The 20279-nt window shown below is 40.5% G+C and overlaps 1 protein-coding gene across 1 annotated transcript in view; it reads right to left on the bottom strand.

Annotated features, from left to right (window-relative positions):
• The window catches only part of LOC126483818 (molybdenum cofactor biosynthesis protein 1-like), a 329046-nt gene that overhangs the window by 22932 nt on the left and 285835 nt on the right, over positions 1 to 20279 (bottom strand). The window contains exons 4-5 of the mRNA XM_050107013.1: positions 17536 to 17760; positions 8203 to 8348 (exon numbers count right to left, since the gene is read on the bottom strand). Coding sequence (XP_049962970.1) covers positions 8203 to 8348; positions 17536 to 17760 — 371 coding nt within the window. The remainder of the gene's footprint in view (positions 1 to 8202; positions 8349 to 17535; positions 17761 to 20279) is intronic.

Raw genomic sequence — 20279 nt, forward strand, 5'->3', positions numbered from 1 at the left:
ATTTCCACATGACAGCTTTGAAATTTATCATGTGGATGACTATGACCATCATATTTAGAATTCAGAGGATTTCATAGAATACCTGAAGATGCTTAAACTAGAACTTTCAGATCTTTTAGTTAGCTCAAATGTTATATCATTACTTACAAAAGTGCCCCTGCAGCCCTCATTAGAGGTTATTAACAGCAAGTTTGAGAAAGAAATTGTGGTGCTGTTTAAACATGTGCATACCTCATCCTATTTCTTATGTAACACCAACTACTTTAATCAAGTGGACAGTGTTCCCATGGGAGATCCTCTATTTCCCTTAGTAAATATCCAACATTCCTCCTTCTGGCAGAATGCTGAAGAGACATTTGTGGTGCGGCCCACATAATACAGACACTACCTATGTCCCTGCAGCATTTGCACTCGCTCCGTCTGAATATTCAGTTCACTGTGGAAGTACAAAAAGATAGCAGCTTACCATTCCTGGATGTCACAGTTAGAAGAAAAGCTGACAGAACACTGGGGCATAGTCTCTACTGCAAACTGATACACGCAGAGTTATATTTGCGGTCCAAAAGTTGCCATCACCCTGCACAATGTGGTAGTGTCTTACACTCCTTGGCACATAGAGCACACGTGATCTCAGATACCAACAGTCTGCCTGGTGAACTGTAAAACCTAATAACAGTGTTGCAGCAGAACGTTTATTCTTGTAAACAGATTTGCAATGTGTTCTGAGCAAAGCAAGTTCAGTGTAGGGATGTAAATGAAGATACTTAGACAAGCACTGCAAATGGCTTTCTTGCCATATTTCAGTGGCATGTTTTCAAAATTAAAAGAATCGCTAAGAGAAACAGAATCAAGTGTGTTTTTCGTCTACCAGCAAAACTAAGGAATTGTTTGTGTTCAGTTAAAGACAATCTTGACCCTAGAAAACATAGATCATATATAAGATCTGATGCCATTATGGGAAATCTTATATAGGGCAGACACCTCACATTGTGCAAGAACACTGTGTTCAACAGCACTGACAAAAATGCCACCCAGTAAATTAGTGGTAGCAGAGCACTGCCTGAATACAGGGCACCACACGTTTCCCAAGAGGCCATACGGTGGGCAATCTTACCAACAGGAATATGGAATTTTGACTAAGCACTGCCCAGAATCCAGCACTGACTGCCATGAAATTAAAACAGTAGAAACCAGATCCTCCGATGTATGACCTGATGCAGCACCTTGCAGAGAGTTAATTCAGCTTTTAACCACACGAGTGTCCAGAAGTGCAGTCATTGCCCACAACACATAAGCAGAAGGCTACTATGAATGGCATTTCCATCCAACTGGGAGTGCCTGTCCACACATTCGTACTCCTGCTTCTAGCCTGACAAATTTCAATTCTGCTGTGCGAATATCACCAGTCACATCTTGCAGCAGTGATGACAGGACCCACCACTACCTGAAGATGACGAACAGTTGTGTTGGTGAAATATTGCGAGGCTTGCACAAAGTTATTCAGTGGCCAATCTGAGAAGATTTGTATACATTATTTTTCTGTGACACAGGTATTGTGCAGCAAAATGTGATAACTTTCTGCATTTGCCTTTTTGTAAATTTCAAAATACCCCAAAAATTGGTGAGAAACACTGAACATATGACGTAACCAGATGACATACCCCACAGCATGTGCAGCAGTCGGGGTTGAGTGTAAAGAAATGATTGAGCAGTGCAATACTTTCATTTGAGAAAACAGAGCAAATTTCAAAACATTTTGTAAATATGATCTGTTGTAAATGTAGATGTTACAAAATTACTGTCCCTGCTGTAATCAAGCAAAAGCAGTTCTGATTTTGTGTTTTTTGCTTCTGTCACTTCTCTTTTTGTTTACAGACATTAGTTAGTAAAGAAAACAAAGGTCATTTAATGGCGATGATGCTATTCTGAAGTTTACACTCATCTACTTGTTATGCAATATGGTAGGTTTTCATTGTACTGTACTTTGCAAGAAATCAAGGAAACTGCAAGACCGGTAAATAAAATAATAAACTTCAATATAAATACATAATTGTTTAACACAATGAAAAAATACTGCCTGCCAGATGCAAGACGCAAATCCTGAACGCCATCACTAAAGTCGCACACATGTATCCGTAGCCACAACGATATGAATACTTGACTTGGGTTGGGATGATCAAGTGTGACAGACCAAGAGGCTCAACCACTGCAAGCATGGCAAGGTACATCATCTGGTGACATTTGTCATTTGCTTTTGACACATTTCCCAACATTTGTATCGTATCCAACATTTGTGATCCCATGTGTTTTGTATTAAATTACTTGTCTCAGGGTCATCTACAGTGCTTTGGAGGTTTTTAAATGTTAATACGCATCACCCTGTGTGTGTGTGTGTGTGTGTGTGTGTGTGTGTGTGTGTGTGAGTATGTGTGTGTATGTGTGTGTTTATATATATGAAACAAATACTAACAAAGAGATAGAGGGCCTGGTGAGTACTTACCTCAGCTCAGTACAGCCGATAGATACACAAAACAGAACAGAAAATTGACGTATCCTAGCTTTCGGAACTTCGTTCCTTCATCAGGGAGGAGAGAGGGGAAAAAAGGGGAAGAAGGGAAAGTGGATTCAGTTATTCACAACCCAGGTTATGAAGCAACAGGGGAAAGGTAAACAGGGAGGGTAGCAAAGATGGAGGCATGGATGTCAGAGGGAAGCCAAAGATATTCTACTGTAATTACTGTGCCAGCTTCAAACCAAGGAGGATGAATACAGAAGTAAAGAGGTACATAGTATAAAGATAAACACAACTATGTAGGATAAAAAGATGCGTGAATGGCTAAAGAGGAAAGGGAAAGAGGAGAAGACTAAAGAGTAAATGGGAGTGAGGTTGGTTAACATAGGTTCAGTCCAGGGGGATGGCGGGATGAAAGGATGTGTTGGAGTGCAAGTTCCCATCTCCGCAGTTCCGAGGTACTGGTGTTGGGTGGGAGAAGCGACATGGCACATATGGTGTAGCAGGTTCCTAGGTCCCTAGAATTATGCTGGAGGGCATGCTCCGCTACTGGGTATTGGACATCTCCTAGGTGGACAGTTCGTCTGTGCCCATTCATGCGCTCAGCCAGTTTAGTTGTCGTCATACCAATGTAAAAGGCTGTGCAGTGCAGGCATGTCAGCTGATAAATGACGTGCTGTCTCACATGTGGCCCTGCCTTGAGTTGTGTATGTTATACCAGTAGCGGGGCTGGAGTAGTTGGTTGTGGGGGGATGCATGGGGCAGGTTTTGCATCGGGGTCGGTTACAGGGGTAGGAACCGCTGGGTAGTGAAGGTGGTCTGGGAATATTGTAGGGTTTGACAAGGATGTTACGGAGGTTAGGGGGTCGGCAAAAGGCAACTCTGGGTGGTGTGGGGAGAATATTGTCAAGGGATGATCTCACTTCAGGGCTTGACTTGAGAAATTCATATCCGTGGCGGAGTAATTAGTTGATGTATTCGAGGCCAGGATAATATTGGGTGACAAGGGGGATGCTTCTGTGTGGTCTGGGGGTAGTAACATTGTTGTTGGGTGGGGAGGAATGTATTGTTTGGGAGATCAATTTGTGGACAAGGTCTGCAGGATAGTTGTGGGAGAGGAAAGCACTGATATATAATATAATACAGGGAAACATTCCAAATGGGAAAAATATATCTAAAAACAAAGATGATGTAACTTACCAAACGAAAGCATTGGTATGTTGATAGACACACAAACAAACACACACACAAAATTCAAGCTTTCGCAACCCACAGTTGCTTCATCAGGAAAGAGGGAAGGAGAGGGAAAGACGAAAGGATGTGGGTTTTAAGGGAGAGGGTAAGGAGTCATTCCAACCCTGGGAGTGGAAAGACTTACCTTAGGGGGGAAAAAGGACAGGTATACACTCGCACACACACACACACACACACACACACACACATATATCCATCCGCACATATACAGACACAAGCAGGGTATATGTGTGGATGGATATGTGTGTGTGTGTGTGTGTGTGTGTGTGTGTGTGTGTGTGTGTGTGTGAGAGTGTGTGTGTGTGTGTGTGTGTGTGTGTGTGTGTGTGTGTGTGTGTGGCATACTGGTCTGAACTATGCAGCCTTCAAATGGAAGTTTTTTGATCACTCCTTATTTTGCACCCTGCCACCTTGGCAATATGTACCGCAAATCATCAGACAGACGACCTTCCTGCATGCTTCGAGCATCCCCTGGTGCTGTTCCGAACCAATGCTAATCTTTGTAACTGTGACGAGCAGTGTGCAGATTGCATCTTTGTATCCCACAAAGAGGTGACAGTTCCCAGTGGCATGAATGGTTACTGTTTATTGACTGTCACTGAGTTGGTGAGTCATTTGCTACATTGTGGCCCACCTGTTCGCTGCTAAAGCCATGCTAGTCAGTGGTAACCCCTGTCAATGATATCCTGTTGCCCATAGCAGTTCACTCTGCTGATTGTGGTAGTATTTTCCTTGAGTAAATCTGCTCACAGTACACCTTTGACACTGTGGTACAAGAAAGCCCAATGACTACACACCCTTATAGAATAAGTGTCTCGAGCCATGGTTACCCACGATATGGCAGTGATAAAATCACCCTGTGATCAACTGTCACACTGCAGCTGTAAGCTGCACCTCCTTTTTCAGAATACTCAGGTTTATTAATTTGAAGTAAATCAGATCTTTTGCAGGAAGATTTAACAAAAAGAGCACATCCACGAAAGGATGAAACCATGTCTAATTAACTGGAACACAAAATTAATAATTAGTGGTGACAAAGATCCTCTGCAATAAAAAATAATGTCCACTTACTTCATGTATTAGTCTTCAAGTGACAGAATATATGTAACTGTGTCCTTCTTATTTACACTGATTAAACAATGGAAATTCCAGGTAGGAATATCAACAGTGCAGGGAAAGATAGATCACTATTTACCGTAAAGAAAACAAAGTTGCACACAGGCACAACACACAAGCAAGCACTCCACGCGCGCACGCACGCACACACACACAGAGAAAAAAAAACTGCCAAGTCCAGCAGCTAGGGGCAAGCTACTGGAGTTGTCAGTCATATGTGTGTGACATGTGCTTGCCTGTGTGTATGAATGTGTGTGTTTCTCTGTATCTCTTTTGCTGATGAAGGCTGTGACCGAAAGCTTTGTGTAAGTGCCTTTTTAATTGTGCCTGTCTACAATGTAACATGTCTGCTTTACAGTAAGCAGCAATCTATGTTTTCCTATATTTTTCATTTACACAGATGTAATTAACAAATCAGAGTCTATTTATTCCAGAGAAGTGACAGTTTGTTCATGACAGTTCAGCACAAATCTGATTTTTTATATACAGCAAGGCTACCTATATATTATTCTGTGTGCCAGTGTTCATGCTGACTATAGGGATTCACACGGATCATGTGTAATTTGACATCTGGTCCTGTAAACTTACTTCTGCTCAACGTGAAAAATTCTCCAATCCACATTTTATAATTAACCTTAACATATCAAATAATGCACCCTTCGATATAACTGCTTATTGTCCACTTCCCATCACTCTATTCCCAATGTCAACCCAGTTGACCTCTTCTTCTAATCCAAAAACCATGGTTCACTCAATGTTTGCTATTGCAAGCTATTGCTATTGCAGCACAAAAGTGCCAGAGGCACCAGTAATGATATATAATTAAAAATACTAGAAAGTAAGGCTCACTGGTCCGTACATGCTAAGACAAACACTACAAGTGTCTAAGACACCGCGCTCACACACAACAAGTACAAGGTCTGAATACATTCCATTTACGATACACTAAACTGTTTCACTCACGGTGCAATATACATACTCTCTCCCCAATAAACAGAATAGTTATAACTCAATTGTTCACAAGTGTATATTATGACTCTTGCCACAGCTATGCAGTCAGTATGCCACAGGGGTGCCATAGAAAGGGATCAGGTTCAATTCCTTGTAGAGCCGGGAAATTCTGCTCGGTGGACGGACTGGAATAGGGTACACTCTGCTTGTAGTTCCAGCTGAGGAGCTACTCAAGTGAGAAGCAGTGTCTTCAACTTCTGGAAGTTGATAACAGCCTGGAGAGTTGTATACTGACCCCCTAACTCTCCATAGATATATAGTAGAGGACATCTCTCGAAGGGCATTGCGTGGTCTTCTGGGCCCAATGCAGAGTTCCTTTATCAATGTATATTGTATATCACCACTTGTACACACTCATCAGCACAGTACCATATTGTCTCTTCGCGTGGCAAATTTTTATTCCCTTGTTTCCAGATCAAGATTTTTCCACTTCCTCTTCTTCTTCTTCTTCTTCTTCTTCTTCTTCTTTTTTTTTTTTTTTTTTTTTTTTTTTTTACTTGTACCACACATATTCCACACGGTTTATGCTCACTCCTTCAATGATACTTCCCATCCTCCTCTAGTGTGCGAGTTGTCCCTGCTTTCCTGCGTGTTTCTTGGTTTAAACACCCTTGTTTCAAAAGAGAGTGACAGCTTAGATACAGTCTTGTCAACATTTTGTAATTTTATTTAGCAATTATTGTTTGAGCCTTATAGGCGAATGTCACAAGATATTGTCAACCACTGCATTCACTAGATTGGAATGGGGTTCATGGTAACTTATCAATTCATTTTTTAAGTTGCTGTTATCTTTTTCATCCTATCTTGGACTAGCTTTTCCATACTCCCACTCTATTTTACGTAGTCAAACAGTTATCTGCCCTTGCAAACTTGCTCCTTTACTACCAAGTTAACTAATACTGGGCAGCCTAACAGAAGTTCCAATATCCAGTCTTTCACCACAATTCACCTACACACACTTTTCACTCACTGATTTTCTTTTTTCAATGTCATAAATATTTTGCTTTCACAGACTGCTGTGCTATGAACATAAAATTGTAGGAACATCTGCCTCACAGGTCATTTTTTTTTTTTTATTAAAGAATATGTTCCTTGCTTATTCCTATGTGCTTCTGATACATTTCCATTCTCACTTTTATTTTGTTTTGATCCATTTCTTTTTTCTTTGATAGACAAGTCAAACAACAATGGCAATATGTTGCAGCCCCTTGTGTTTCACCCTACTTACTACGAACTTACTTTTCTTAGCTTCCAATTTTATTAGTCATTTGGTTTTTAAGATACTTAAATTAATTGTTTGACCCTGTATTTTTATATCTTATTTTACCTTCGGTTGATAAAGGATTTCTGGTATGCTCACAAAGAGAGAGCTGATTCTTCCCACCCCTCACCCCCCTTACCTTGTCCTGAAGCAAACTTATCGCCAAGTATCTTGCAGTTTTTTTCCTATTATTAATCTCTTAGTCTAGTCATCAATTTAAAAGTGTCAGTTGTTGGTCCCATTGTCTAATAATTTGTACATTTATACACATGAAGTTCCAATTTTTATTTGGAACATATAGACTCTGATAATCATGAATCACAGTTCAAATGGCTCTGGGCACTATAGGACTTAACATCTGAGCCAAGGCAGGATTCAAACCTGCGACCGTAGCAGTCGCGCAGTTCTGGACTGAAGCGCCTAGAACCGCTCGGCAACAGTGGCTGACGAATCATAGTTACCATCACATGGACAGAAATATTGTGTTAACTTTATTACAACATAGGGACATAACTAAAAATGTCTTTACATAATTTCCAGTTCTGATTACTTTCCTTTAATTTAATCTCACAAATAGGTTAGTGTAACATGATGTTGACAGAGGCAAATTATATATACTCACAAATTATTTAGCTAGAGGTATCTGGTTTGTATGTCTGGGAGGGAGGAGGGTGCAAGCTGAAAACTTCAAGAAAAGATTACTCATTTCATACCTGCTGGATTTAACTGCAGTTTATCTCTTCCATATACCAACCACATACCTAATGTGCATGGCAAACAGTTTGAAAGTATTATTCTATACTCAGCATTTGGAACTATCAGTTCCTTAATGAGAGAGGAAAGAGGGATAAGTTTCTGAAGGTCTCAAAGGTCACTCGGACTCCATGACTAATGTGAGGACAAGAGGAACAAATGTGTCTATAAGAAGTTTTGGAATTTCACCTCCTGGAGGTAAAATACTGATCAGTCTGTCAGTCTTCTAGTAATTTTATGGTTTCCTCACATGAATTTTCACTTGGACACAATTATTCTATGTTTCATCACTCACCTGAGAGATATCTCTGAATTCCCAAAGAGACACACCTTCAAATTGCCATCAGCTGTTATCCGTAAACGGTTGCACGTGCCACAGAAGTGTTCACTCATTGAGGTAATAAATCCCACATGTCCCTTGAAGCCCGGCACATGGTATTCCTGCAAAAAGAAATTGTAAGAAAATAGCTACTGCTGTTGTGAAAATACTATAAATGTGTTGCACACCAAGTGGAGGAAGGAGAAAATGTGCATTAAGTGGAGTTTGAACACCATATCCTGACAATGTTAAATTTAGTGACTTAACTTCCCCGTATTTCAGGAACAACTGTAGCCATTGACAAGAAACTTTTACAGGACATTAAACTATATGTTCTGAGTCTTACAATAATTGCATTTCAGCCACTGCTTTTGGAAATACAATTTTTTAATTACACAGTTAAAATTTTGTGTACTTTTTTGTATGTTATTCTAAATAATTTTATTTATACATAACATTATGTTCTTCTTTTAGTTCAGAAGGCTCAGGATACATACTGAAAATTTGAATTCGCTATTCGAATTAGTTACTGAGATTTAGGGAAAAATGCAAGACAAAATGTAAATTTTCAGGAAGAGTTTTTAAAGTTTTAATAGACTGTAACTCAATATATGCTTAACATTTTATTTTTAGTCACTCAGAAGCACCCTGCACCATACTGTATATCATCCTCTTGATCTTTTTTAAGTTTTTTCTTGTTTTCTTCTTTCTGGACTCCGTAGTGGCCAACTGTGCTGCATACTCTGCTTTACCAGTGCAAACCTTGTCCATCCATTCAAATTCTCTGATGCAGTTTGCTCCAGAATTAATTCCCATATGTTGTAGCACTTTCACGCTACCAATGTTGCCATCATTAAAAGCAATAACAGCATGACTGACCCCCACTTTAGTGTCTTCATTACAAGAAAAACATTTTTTGGTCTACATCTACATCTACATCCATACTCCTCAAGCCACCTGATGGTGTAGGGTACCTTGAGTACTTCTATTGGTTCTCCCTTCTATTACAGTCTCGTATTGTTCGTGGAAAGAAGCATTGTCGGTATGCCTATGTGCGGGCTCTAATCTCTCTCATTTTATCCTCATGGTCTCTTTGCGAGATATACGTAGGAGGGAGCAATATACTGCTTGACTCCTCGGTGAAAGTATGTTCTTGAAACTTCAACAAAAGCCCGTACCGAGCTACTGAGCGTCCCCCCTGCAGAGTCTTCCACTGGAGTTTATCTAACATCTCTGTAACTCTTTCGCGATTACTAAATGATCCTATAACGAAGCATGCTGCTCTCTGTTGGATCTTCTCTATCTCTTCTATCAACCCTACCTGGTACGGATCCCACACTGCTGAGCAGTATTCAAACAGTGGGCGAACAAGTGTACTGTAACCTAATTCCTTTGTTTTCGGATTGCATTTCCTTAGGATTCTTCCAATGAATCTCAGTCTGGCATCTGATTTACCCACGATCAACTTTATATGATCATTCCATTTTAAATCACTCCTAATGCATACTCCCAGATAATTTATGGAATTAACTGCTTCCAATTGCTGATGTGCTATATTGTAGCTAAATGATATGGGATCTTTCTTTCTATGTATTCGCAGCACATTACACTTGTCTACATTGAGATTCAATTGCCATTCCCTAAACCATGCATCAATTCGCTGCAGATCATCCTGCATTTCAGTACCATTTTCCATTGTTGCAACCTCTCGATATACCACAGCATCATCCGCAAAAAGCCTCAGTGAACTTCCGATGTCATTCACAAGGTCATTTATGTATATTGTGAATAGCAACGGTCCTACGACACTCCCCTGCAGCACACCTGAAATCACTCTTAATTCGGAAGACTTCTCTCCATTGAGAATGACATGCTACGTTCTGTTATCTAGCAACTCTTCAATCCAATCACATAATTGGTCTGATAGTCCATATGCTCTTATTTTGTTCATTAAACAATTGCGGAGAACTGTATCGAACGCCTTGTGGAAGTCAAGAAACACAGCATCTACCTGGGAACCCGTGTCCATGGCCCTCTGATTCTCGTGGACGAATAGCGCGAGCTGGGTTTCACACGATCGTCTTTTTCGAAACCCATGCTGATTCCTACAGAGTAGATTTCTAGTTTACAGAAAAGTCATAATATTCAAACATAATACATGTTCTAAAATTCTACAACTGATCGATGTTAGAGATATAGGTCTACAGTTCTGCACATCTGTTCGACGTCCCTTCTTGAAAACGGGGATGACCTGTGCCCTTTTCCAATTCTTTGGAACGCTACACTCTTGTAGAGACCTATGGCACATTACTGCAAGAAGGGGGGCAAGTTCCTTCACATACTCTGTGTAAAACTGAACTGGTATCCCATCAGGTCCAGCGGCCTTTCCTCTTTTGAGTGATTTTAATTGTTTCTCTATCCCTCTATTTCAATATCTACCATTTTGTCATCAGTGTGACAATCTAGAGAAGGAACCACAGTGCAGTCTTCCTCTGTGAAACAGCTTTGGAAAAAGACATTTAGTATTTCGGCTTTAGTCCATCATCCTCTGTTTCAGTACCTTTTTGGTCACAGAGTGTCTGGACATTTTGTTTTGATCCACCTACCACTTTGACATAAGAGCAAAATTTCTTAGGATTTTCTGCCAAGTTAGTACATAGAACTTTACTTTCGAATTCATTTAACGCCTCTTGCATGGCCCTCCTCACATTACATTTCGCTTCGCGTAATTTTTGTTTGTCTGCAAGGTGTTGGCTATGTTTATGTTTGCTTCCTCAGCAGTTTTCTAACTCGGTTGTTGTACCATGCTGGCTCTTTTCCATCTCTTATGATCTTGATTGGCACATACTCATCTAACGCATATTGTACGATGGTTTTGAACTTTGTCCACTGATCCTCAACACTATCTGTACTTAAAACAAAACTTTTGTGTTGAGCCATCAGGTACTCTGAAATCAGATTTTTGTCACTTTTGCTAACCAGAAAGATTTTCGTACCTTTTTTAATATTTCTATTTATGGCTGAAATCATCGATGCAGTAACCGCTTTATGATCACTGATTCCCTGTTCTGCGTTAACCGTTTCAAATAGTTCGGGTCTGTTTGTCACTAATATGTTATCGCCATGAGTCAGTTCTCTGTTTAACTGCTCAAGGTAGTTTTCAGATAAAGCTCTTAAAAAATTTCACTGGATTCTTTGTCCCTGCCACCCATTATGAAAGTTTGAGTCTCCCAGTCCATATCGGGCAAATTAAAATCTCCACCCAGAACTATAACATGTTGGGCAAATCTAATCGAAATATTTTCCAAATTATCCTTCAGGTGCTCAGCCACAACAGCTGCTGAGCCAGGGGGCCTATAGAGACATCCAATTACTATGTCTGAGCCTGGTTTAACCGTGACCTTCACCTAAATTATTTCACATTTCGGATCTCCGTCAATTTCCTTCGATACTATTGCACTTCTTATCACTTTAAACATGCCTCCCCCTTCACTTTCCAGCCTGTCTCTGCGGTATACATTCCAATCTGAGTTTAGAATTTATTACTGTTTACATCGGGTTTCAGCCAACTTTCTGTCCCTAGTACTATGTGGGCATTGTGACCGTTTATTAATGAGAGCAGTTCTGGGACCTTTCTATAGACGCTCCTGCAGTTTACTATTAGCACATTAATATTGTTATTCCCTGTTGCATTTTGTCTACTCCTACCTTGCCGCATCTCAGGAGGTGTGTTGTCGGGCCTAGGGAGGGAATTCTCTAACCTAAAAAACCCACATGTGCACTCCACACATACTCCGCTACACTTGTAGCCACTTCCTGCATGTAGCGCACGCGTGACCTATTCAGGGGGACCCTACATTTCTCCACCCGATAGCGGATGTCGAGGAATTTGCACCCCAGATCTCCGCAGAATCGTCTGAGCCCCTGGTTTAAGCCTTCCACTCGGCTCCAAACCAGAGGACCACTATCGGTTCTCGGAACGATACTACAAATAGCTAGCAGAGATTCCACCCCGCGAGGCTTTCCGCCTTCACCAACTCCACTAACCGCCTGTATGAACTGAGGATGACCTCTGAACCCAGACGGCAGGAGTCATTGGTGCCGACATGAGCAACAATTTGCAGTCGGGTGCACCCAGTGCTCTCTATCACTGCCGGCACAGCCTCCTCCACATCTCGGATGAGACCCCCGGCAAGCAGACAGAGTGAACACTGTCCTTCTTCCCCGACCTTTCCGCTATTTCCCTAAGGTGCTCCATCACCTGCCTAACGTTGGAGCTCCCAATAACTAATAAACCCCTCCCCCCATGTGCCTGCTCAGACCTTGCTGAAGGAGTGGCCACATGTCCACTCACAGGCAGAACGGGCGATGCCACACAGCCAGCCTCCACACTGACCCTCCGCCTCGTGCGCCGCGAATGCTGCTGAACCCGCCACTCCCCTTGGGAAGAGGGTGGCCCAACCGCGCCCGGTACCCGCAAAGATGTGTCGACAGAAGGGTCAGTGGGTGAAGCATGTATCACCTGGGGTGTACCATGCAAAGCACCAGACTCCCCACTGCCGCTACACTCCAAGGCAGCAGCCTGAAGACGGGTAACCGCGGCCATCAACACGTTCAGCTGTTCGCGAACAGTGGCCAGCTCCACCTGTGTCCATACACAGCAGTCACACATCCTATCCATCCTAAGAAATCAATTTACTGTAGAGAGTTAATCAACTTATAACTAGACTGCTAATTCACTAAAGGTGGCTGATAGTTGACTAAACTGTGGTTACTAGACACTTCCTGTAGAAAACAATGAAAATAGCCCTACCTGTCTCTGGACTGTATTGAAAACAAACACTAGCACTACTGGCACTATGGCTTACTAAACGGACTCTCTCTGACTGTATTCAAAACAAACACAAAATCTATGGAACACTATTACTAGCACTCGACAATAAAAAGCTTCCTAAAAGCAAAAACACATGGAAGAAGAAGTGACAAGTAAGAAAAATAGAGTTAATACTTAAATTAGCATAGCTCGCTGCACAGCAGACATGACGCAGACGGCAGTTACGACAACACTGACACTATAAGATTATTGAACGACTCATTGGGATTTTGAGTCTGACAATGCAGACACTTCTTCAATAATTCCAGATTGCCAGGTCTCTGTAAACAGGTTTTATGATATCCACAACTGCTGCTGGGATAGAATGTTTATGGCTGTATGACCTGTTTGAGTACTGGGCATTGCGGTAATTGCACCATGAACCAGATCCAGGAGGGCAAAGATGGTGTACTGGTTTATCATCAGCTGACAGTCTCTGGAAGAAGGTAGCCCGTACTGCCTGCTTCAATTTCAACAAATCCTCAGTATTATTTCTAATGGCAATCTCATAATACTGTTGTAGTTGATCAATCATGTTGTCTGTCAGCCTGCTTCTTATGGTCTTACCACCTGAAAGTTTCTTGTCTCTCAAACTTTGTTTCAACTTCCTCAATCTGGTACCCATCCTCTTCTGGACATGACCAACACATTCCAGTTCTGTGATAAGCTTCTCACCATAAGGCTGAGTGGCTACTACACTGTTATATGCATTTGAGTCTGCATAACCTAAGAACTTAGTGTAACACACTCGCCTTTAGTTTACAGATCGATTATAAATTTCAACAGCTGCACAGGCCTCCGTACGACTAGTTGTCCTTCATAATTTCTGTCACAGATATGCCCTTCTTCATGCCCTGATTTATACTTATAACAATGTTTGGTTAAAATCTGGAAATCTATTAGCTTTCCAGTATCCACACTGGTCACTGTAGCAACAGAATTCTTAGAAATGCAGCTGCGCTACTACCAAGCGCCCCAAAAGCTACGGATATGTCAATCATACCATCGTTTATTTCAGCAGCTTCATTTGCAGCACACTTAATTGACTCACATGCAGCAGATTTCACAGCAGCTCCAATAAATCCTGCATACTTGTCCATTTTACAAAGTGGGCGTGGCATATACATCACGACACACATTGTTTCTGCTGCAGTGTGTCCTTTGCCAATAGCTCTCAATCCATAAAACCACCTAACATTTATTTCAAAATAATTATCTTTACACTTATCAGAATTCCAAAATGAATGAGTATATTTACAACTGGCAGAATTAATGATACGTTTCCTGGCTAGTCCATTTGATACCTCAATGTCTTCATGTAAACTAACTGGCCCTCCACATACATACAGCACACACATTCACATAACACCCCTGTTAGGTTGTGTAAATGTATCAGAATATAACCTAACCTACCGTTTACATGAGTTTTGTTTTGAGATAACTGTGTTATCACTATGTTTCATTTTAATCTTCGAAGCACTAATGGGTGTTTCGCTAGATACTCATGAGTTTGCCAGTATTTCGTTGTCTGTAACTTCACACACCACATGCTGAATGCAAAGTTTCTCTTTATACAAAAATTTATTACCATGAAACCCACATTTCTTAAAAACACTTCATTTTGGAGTCACACTTTTTGAGAGGTTTACCAGTCTATTCGTCACTTTTCCTCGGAAGAACGTTAGCACTTCGATATACAAAGCATGTTTATACTATGAAAAGATACGATACTATTTTTGACAGTGCTACCAATACAAACACATAATTTAACATTTGTAACACAGTAATCCACAGCTTTCTACAGGGTGGTCCATTGATAGTGACCGGGCCAAATATCTCACGAAATAAGCATCAAATGAAAAAACTACAAAGAATGAAATTCGTCTAGCTTGAAGGGAGAAACCAGATGGCGCTATGGTTGGCCTGCTAGATGGCACTGCCATAGGTCAAACTCATATCAACTGCATTTTTTAAAAATAGGAACCCCCATTTTTTATTACATATTCATGTAGTACGTAAAGAAATATGAATGTTTTAGCTGGACCACTTTTTTCGCTTTGTGATAGATGGGGCTGTAATAGTCAAAAATGGTTCAAATGGCTCTGAGCACTATGGGACTTAACTTCTGAGGTCATCAGTCCCCTATAACTTAGAACTACTTAAACCTAACTAACCTAAGGACATCACACACATCCATGCCCGAGGCAGGATTCGAACCTGCGAACGTAGCGGTCGCACGTTTCCAGACTGTAGCGCCTAGCACCGCTCGGCAACTCCGGCCAGCTGCTGTAATAGTCACAAACATATAAGTATGTGGTATCACATAACATTCCGCCAGTGCGGACGGTATTTGCTTCATGATACATTACCCGATTTAAAATGGACCGTTTACCAATTGCGGAAAAGGTCGATATCATGTTGATGTATGGCTATTGTGATCAAAATGCCCAAGGGGCGTGTGCTATGTATGCTGCTCGGTATCCTGGACGACATCATCGAAGTGTCCGAACCATTCGCCGGATAGTTACATTATTTAAGGAAACAGGAAGTGTCCAGCCACATGTGGAACACCAACCACAACCTGCAACAAATGATGATGCCCTAGTAGATGTCTTAGCTGCTGGGGCAGCTAATCCTCACATCAGTAGCAGACAAATTGCGCGAGAATTGGGAATCTCAAAAACGTCGGTGTTGAGAATGCTACATCAACATCGATTGCACCCGTACCATATTTCTATGCGCTATGAATTGCATGATGATGACTTTGAACGTCATGTGCAGTTCTGCCACAGGGCACAAGAGAAATTACGGGACGATGAAAGATTTTTTGCATGCGTTCTATTTAGCGATGAAGCATCATTCACCAACAGCGGTAACCTAAACCGCCATAATATGCACTATTGGGCAACGGAAAATCTACGATGGCAGCGACAAGTGGAACAGCAGCGACCTTGGCAGGTTAATGTATGGTGTGGCATTAAGAGAGGAAGGATAATTGGCCCCCATTTTATCGATGGCAATCTAAATGGTGCAATGTATGCTGATTTTCTGCGTAATGTTCTACCAATGTTACTACAAGATGTTTCACTGCATGACAGAATGGCGATGTACTTCCAACATGATGGATGTCCGGCACATAGTTTGCGTGCGGTTGAAGCAGTATTGAATAGCATATTTCATGAAAGGTGGATTGGTCGTCAAAGCACCATACCATGGCCCGCACGTTCACTGGATCTGACATCCCCGGATTTCTTTCTGTGGGGAAAGTTGAAGGATATTTGATATCGTGATCCACCGACAATGCCTGACAACATGCGTCAGTGCATTGTCAATGCATGTGCGAACATTACGGAAGGCGAGCTACTCACTGTTGAGAGGAATGTCATTACACGTATTGCCAAAGGCATTGAGGTTGACAGAAATCATTTTGAGCATTTATTGCATTAATGTGGTATTCACAGGTAATCACGCCATAACAGCATGCGTTCTCAGAAATGATAAGTTCACAAAGGTACATGTATCACATTGGAACAACCGAAATAAAATGTTCAAATGTACCTACATTCTGTATTTTAATTTAAAAAACCTACCTGTTACCAACTGTTCGTCTAAAATTATGAAACATATGTTTGTGACTATTACAGTGACATCTATCACAAAGCGAAGAAAGTGGTCCAACTAAAACATTCATATTTCTTTACGTATTACACGAATATGTAATAAAAAATGGGGTTCCTATTTAAAAAAAACACAGATGATATCAGTTTGAGCTATGGCAGCGCCTTATAGCAGGCCAACCATTGCGCCAGCTGGTTTCCCCCTTTGAGCTAGACAAATTTCTTTCTTTGTAGTTTTTTCGTTTGACACTTATTTCGTGAGATATTTGGCCCGGTCACAATCAATGGACTACCCTGTATATAAGAAATTACCGATTTTATTAGGTCTTGACGTAATGCATGTAAAAATTTTTACATTTTCAACTGGTGTAGATTATATTTTAGAAAATAAAATAAAATACTTCCCACACAAGTTTATAAGTAATATACATATCATTTTAGTTGGAGAATTGCAAATTTTATAATCAGATAAAAACCCAAAAAAGTGAAAAAGAACGTTTTCCCCTTCTAACTCCCCTTAAAGTTATGGAAATGTGCAAGCTTTTGGAGTCAGTGGCTTCTTCTTCTGGCAGAAACAATGAAGGGGAAGGAAAAGGGAAGAAATAAAAGGATTGTCAAGGTTTAGGAAATGGGGAGAGTTGCAGAGAAGCTGCAGAGAAACCCAGGCCAGGACAGACTTACTGAATGGGATGAGAAATATGTAACTAAACCAGTCCATCTCTCATACCACCAGCAGATGTGAAGTATTCTTGTGATCGGTAGTAAGTCATAAACATTAAATTATTTTCAATGTATGTTCATATGTAATACTGCACGTACCTTTGAGGTATCATTGGGCCCATTGGGAAGAGGATCAAAATCAGGCCACTGCTTTCTAATTATTTGGAGCATTTCACTAAAGGAGACCATCTTCCCATCATTCCATTTGTTGCCGCTGAAAGGCATGTACTCGATAAATCTTACATCAACATTTTTCTCTTTTGTTAACTCCACAAAACTGCACACTTCATCTTCATTAAAACCTCGCATTACAACACAATTTATCTGTGGAAGAAAGACACCATTAAAAACTTGGTATCAGATAAAGCATGGTTTAAACAGAGTTTGAAAGACTTTTTGATAGGCAATTCATCCTACTCTATACATGAATATCTTAACAGTGGCTGTTAGGCCAGCTTAAATAAGAATGTCTGTTAGATTTCAGTTCTGAGAGCACTTTGTCATAACAGTCAAGATTATGTACTTTTTGTTTGATAAATTTATGAATAGTGCATAACAATGTTTCGGTCTGACAGCGTATCAATTCTGAAAATATTAGCTGTTACAGTTTGTATTGTATTCACCTAGTTTGACAATCTCCTGACAAATGATCAGGGTATTCAAATGTTTTATATTTTTTATGTTATACTTTCTGGCATGTTACTCACCCATGAGAATCATCTCATGTTTTGGGTCTTGGAACAAAAGCTGAATCTAATCTAATCTAACCTACAAAATAATGGTTCTACAAGTCTGTTGTTATATTTGTATACCTCACTGATTCTGTTAAATTAATCTTTTTCTCTCTTTTTAGAGAATGTGGGAATTTATCTTAGCATGCCAAACTGTTAACCTTCTTAACAATTTAAGAAAATTAAACTACATACATCTCCAATCCTTTTTCCCACTCCAACGCACACATCTTTTGCTGAAGGTATTATTTTAACTATTACATTAAATTATGAAGCTTTCTTGAAACTGTGCTGCCATTTGTGAAACAAAGTTAAAAGTGTTCTCAAGATAAAAGGTCTTCACAAAAGGAGCATTTAGTATCTGTGCAGGTAGTAACACTGACAGCCTTCATATAAACAAGCCCATATGGTAGAACATCCTGCTTTACACATACACGCAATGGCAGAAAAAAGGAAAAGAGCACACCTTTCATTCAAGCATTGAATATATAAACTGATGAGACAAAACACTATGACCTCCTGTTTGATAATGTGTTTGTCCACTGTTGGAACACAATACAGCAGTGATTTTGTGTGGGACAAGTTCAATAAATTTCAGGTATGTTCCCAACATTATGTGAGGTATGTTCCCAGCATTATGCAGCACCGCATGTCTAAGCACAGGTCATGTAATTCCCATAAATTGGAGATCAGTGGTTTCTGGGTGCAGAACTGGTATCTGATATCATCGCAGATGTATTCCATCAGATTCAGAAGGGGTGAATTTGATTCTGGCCTCGTGATACTGAAAGTCATATTGTTGAAACATGTCACCTTCATTAGGGACAGAGTGCGGACAGTGCACAATAACGTTCACACAGAACAAAGCTGTTATGGAGCCTTCAGTTACTACCACAGGACCCATAGAACACCAGGTGAATGTCCTCCATAGCATAATATTGCTCCCACTGGCCTAAGTCTGTAGCAAAGTGCACCTTTCAAGCACCAATTCACTCTGTTGACAGTGTATGTGCACAAAACCGTCAAGCAGGTGTAATGCGAAACACGAATGATTCAACCAGATGACACATTTCTATTGATTCACTGCCCAATCTCAATGCTCCTGAGCCACAGAAATTGTAATTCAACAGTGTTGTCAACATGGGAACATACAGGGGTTGTCTACAGCAGAGCCCTATGTTTAACAATGTGCAATGATTGGTGTGCTCTGAAATACTCGTGCTTCCACCAGCACTGTGTCATCAGACCTGCCACAGAAATTAGCTTCCTCAACCGAATGTCATCTTTTTCAAAGGAACCATCCCAGCATTTGCCTTAAATCAATTAGGGAAATCAAGGGAAACCCAAATTTTGGTGGCCCGATGGGTCTCGGGTCCGTTGTTCTCTCGAAGGCAAGTCCACTGTCTGGCCACTGTGGTGGCATGACCTAGTCTTAATTAAGCCAGAAAATCCTGGGAAATGCTGACATACTTATTGATTTAAGATATAACAATTTAAAACAATCCTTTCATGAATTTCACTACAATTTTCTGCTCTTTTGAAAAAAAATTTCTTTTGACTGTTTTGATGTTGTTTAGTATGTTTAAATAACGATGGCAGTCTCTATAAAAGGGCAGTTTGACTTTTAAGTTTAGTTATACTGTTTTAAACTACATCCTTCATCTATTTGTCCACCCAGAAGTGCTATAGGATATAACTTGAAGACTATGGTGAGGTGGTGGGGGACAGTCATGTGTTGAGAAGGAGGTGCTGCCAGAAACGAAGTGTGTGAGGTGACGTTATTGACACTGCATACAGGGAGAATAAAAATACTCTATTCCATATTCATTTACAATCTACGTCTGGCCCCCATATGGTTTTACTTTTCTCCAATAAGAAAAAAAGAAATTGTCAGTAACTGTCTTTATAAGGTCTTAAAAGGAAACAAACAATAGAAAATCTAGGCTGGAATAATGACCATATTATAAAAAAGATACATTGCTATTCACTGTATACAGGAAATGTTAGGTCACAGACAAGCACAACAAAAAGACTACTAAACAAGTAAGCTTTCGATCAGAAAGTCTTCTTCGTAAGTGGACAAAACACACACACACACACACACACACACAC

This window comes from Schistocerca serialis, chromosome 6 (genome assembly GCF_023864345.2).
Source record: "Schistocerca serialis cubense isolate TAMUIC-IGC-003099 chromosome 6, iqSchSeri2.2, whole genome shotgun sequence".
Lineage (NCBI taxonomy): Eukaryota > Metazoa > Arthropoda > Insecta > Orthoptera > Acrididae > Schistocerca > Schistocerca serialis.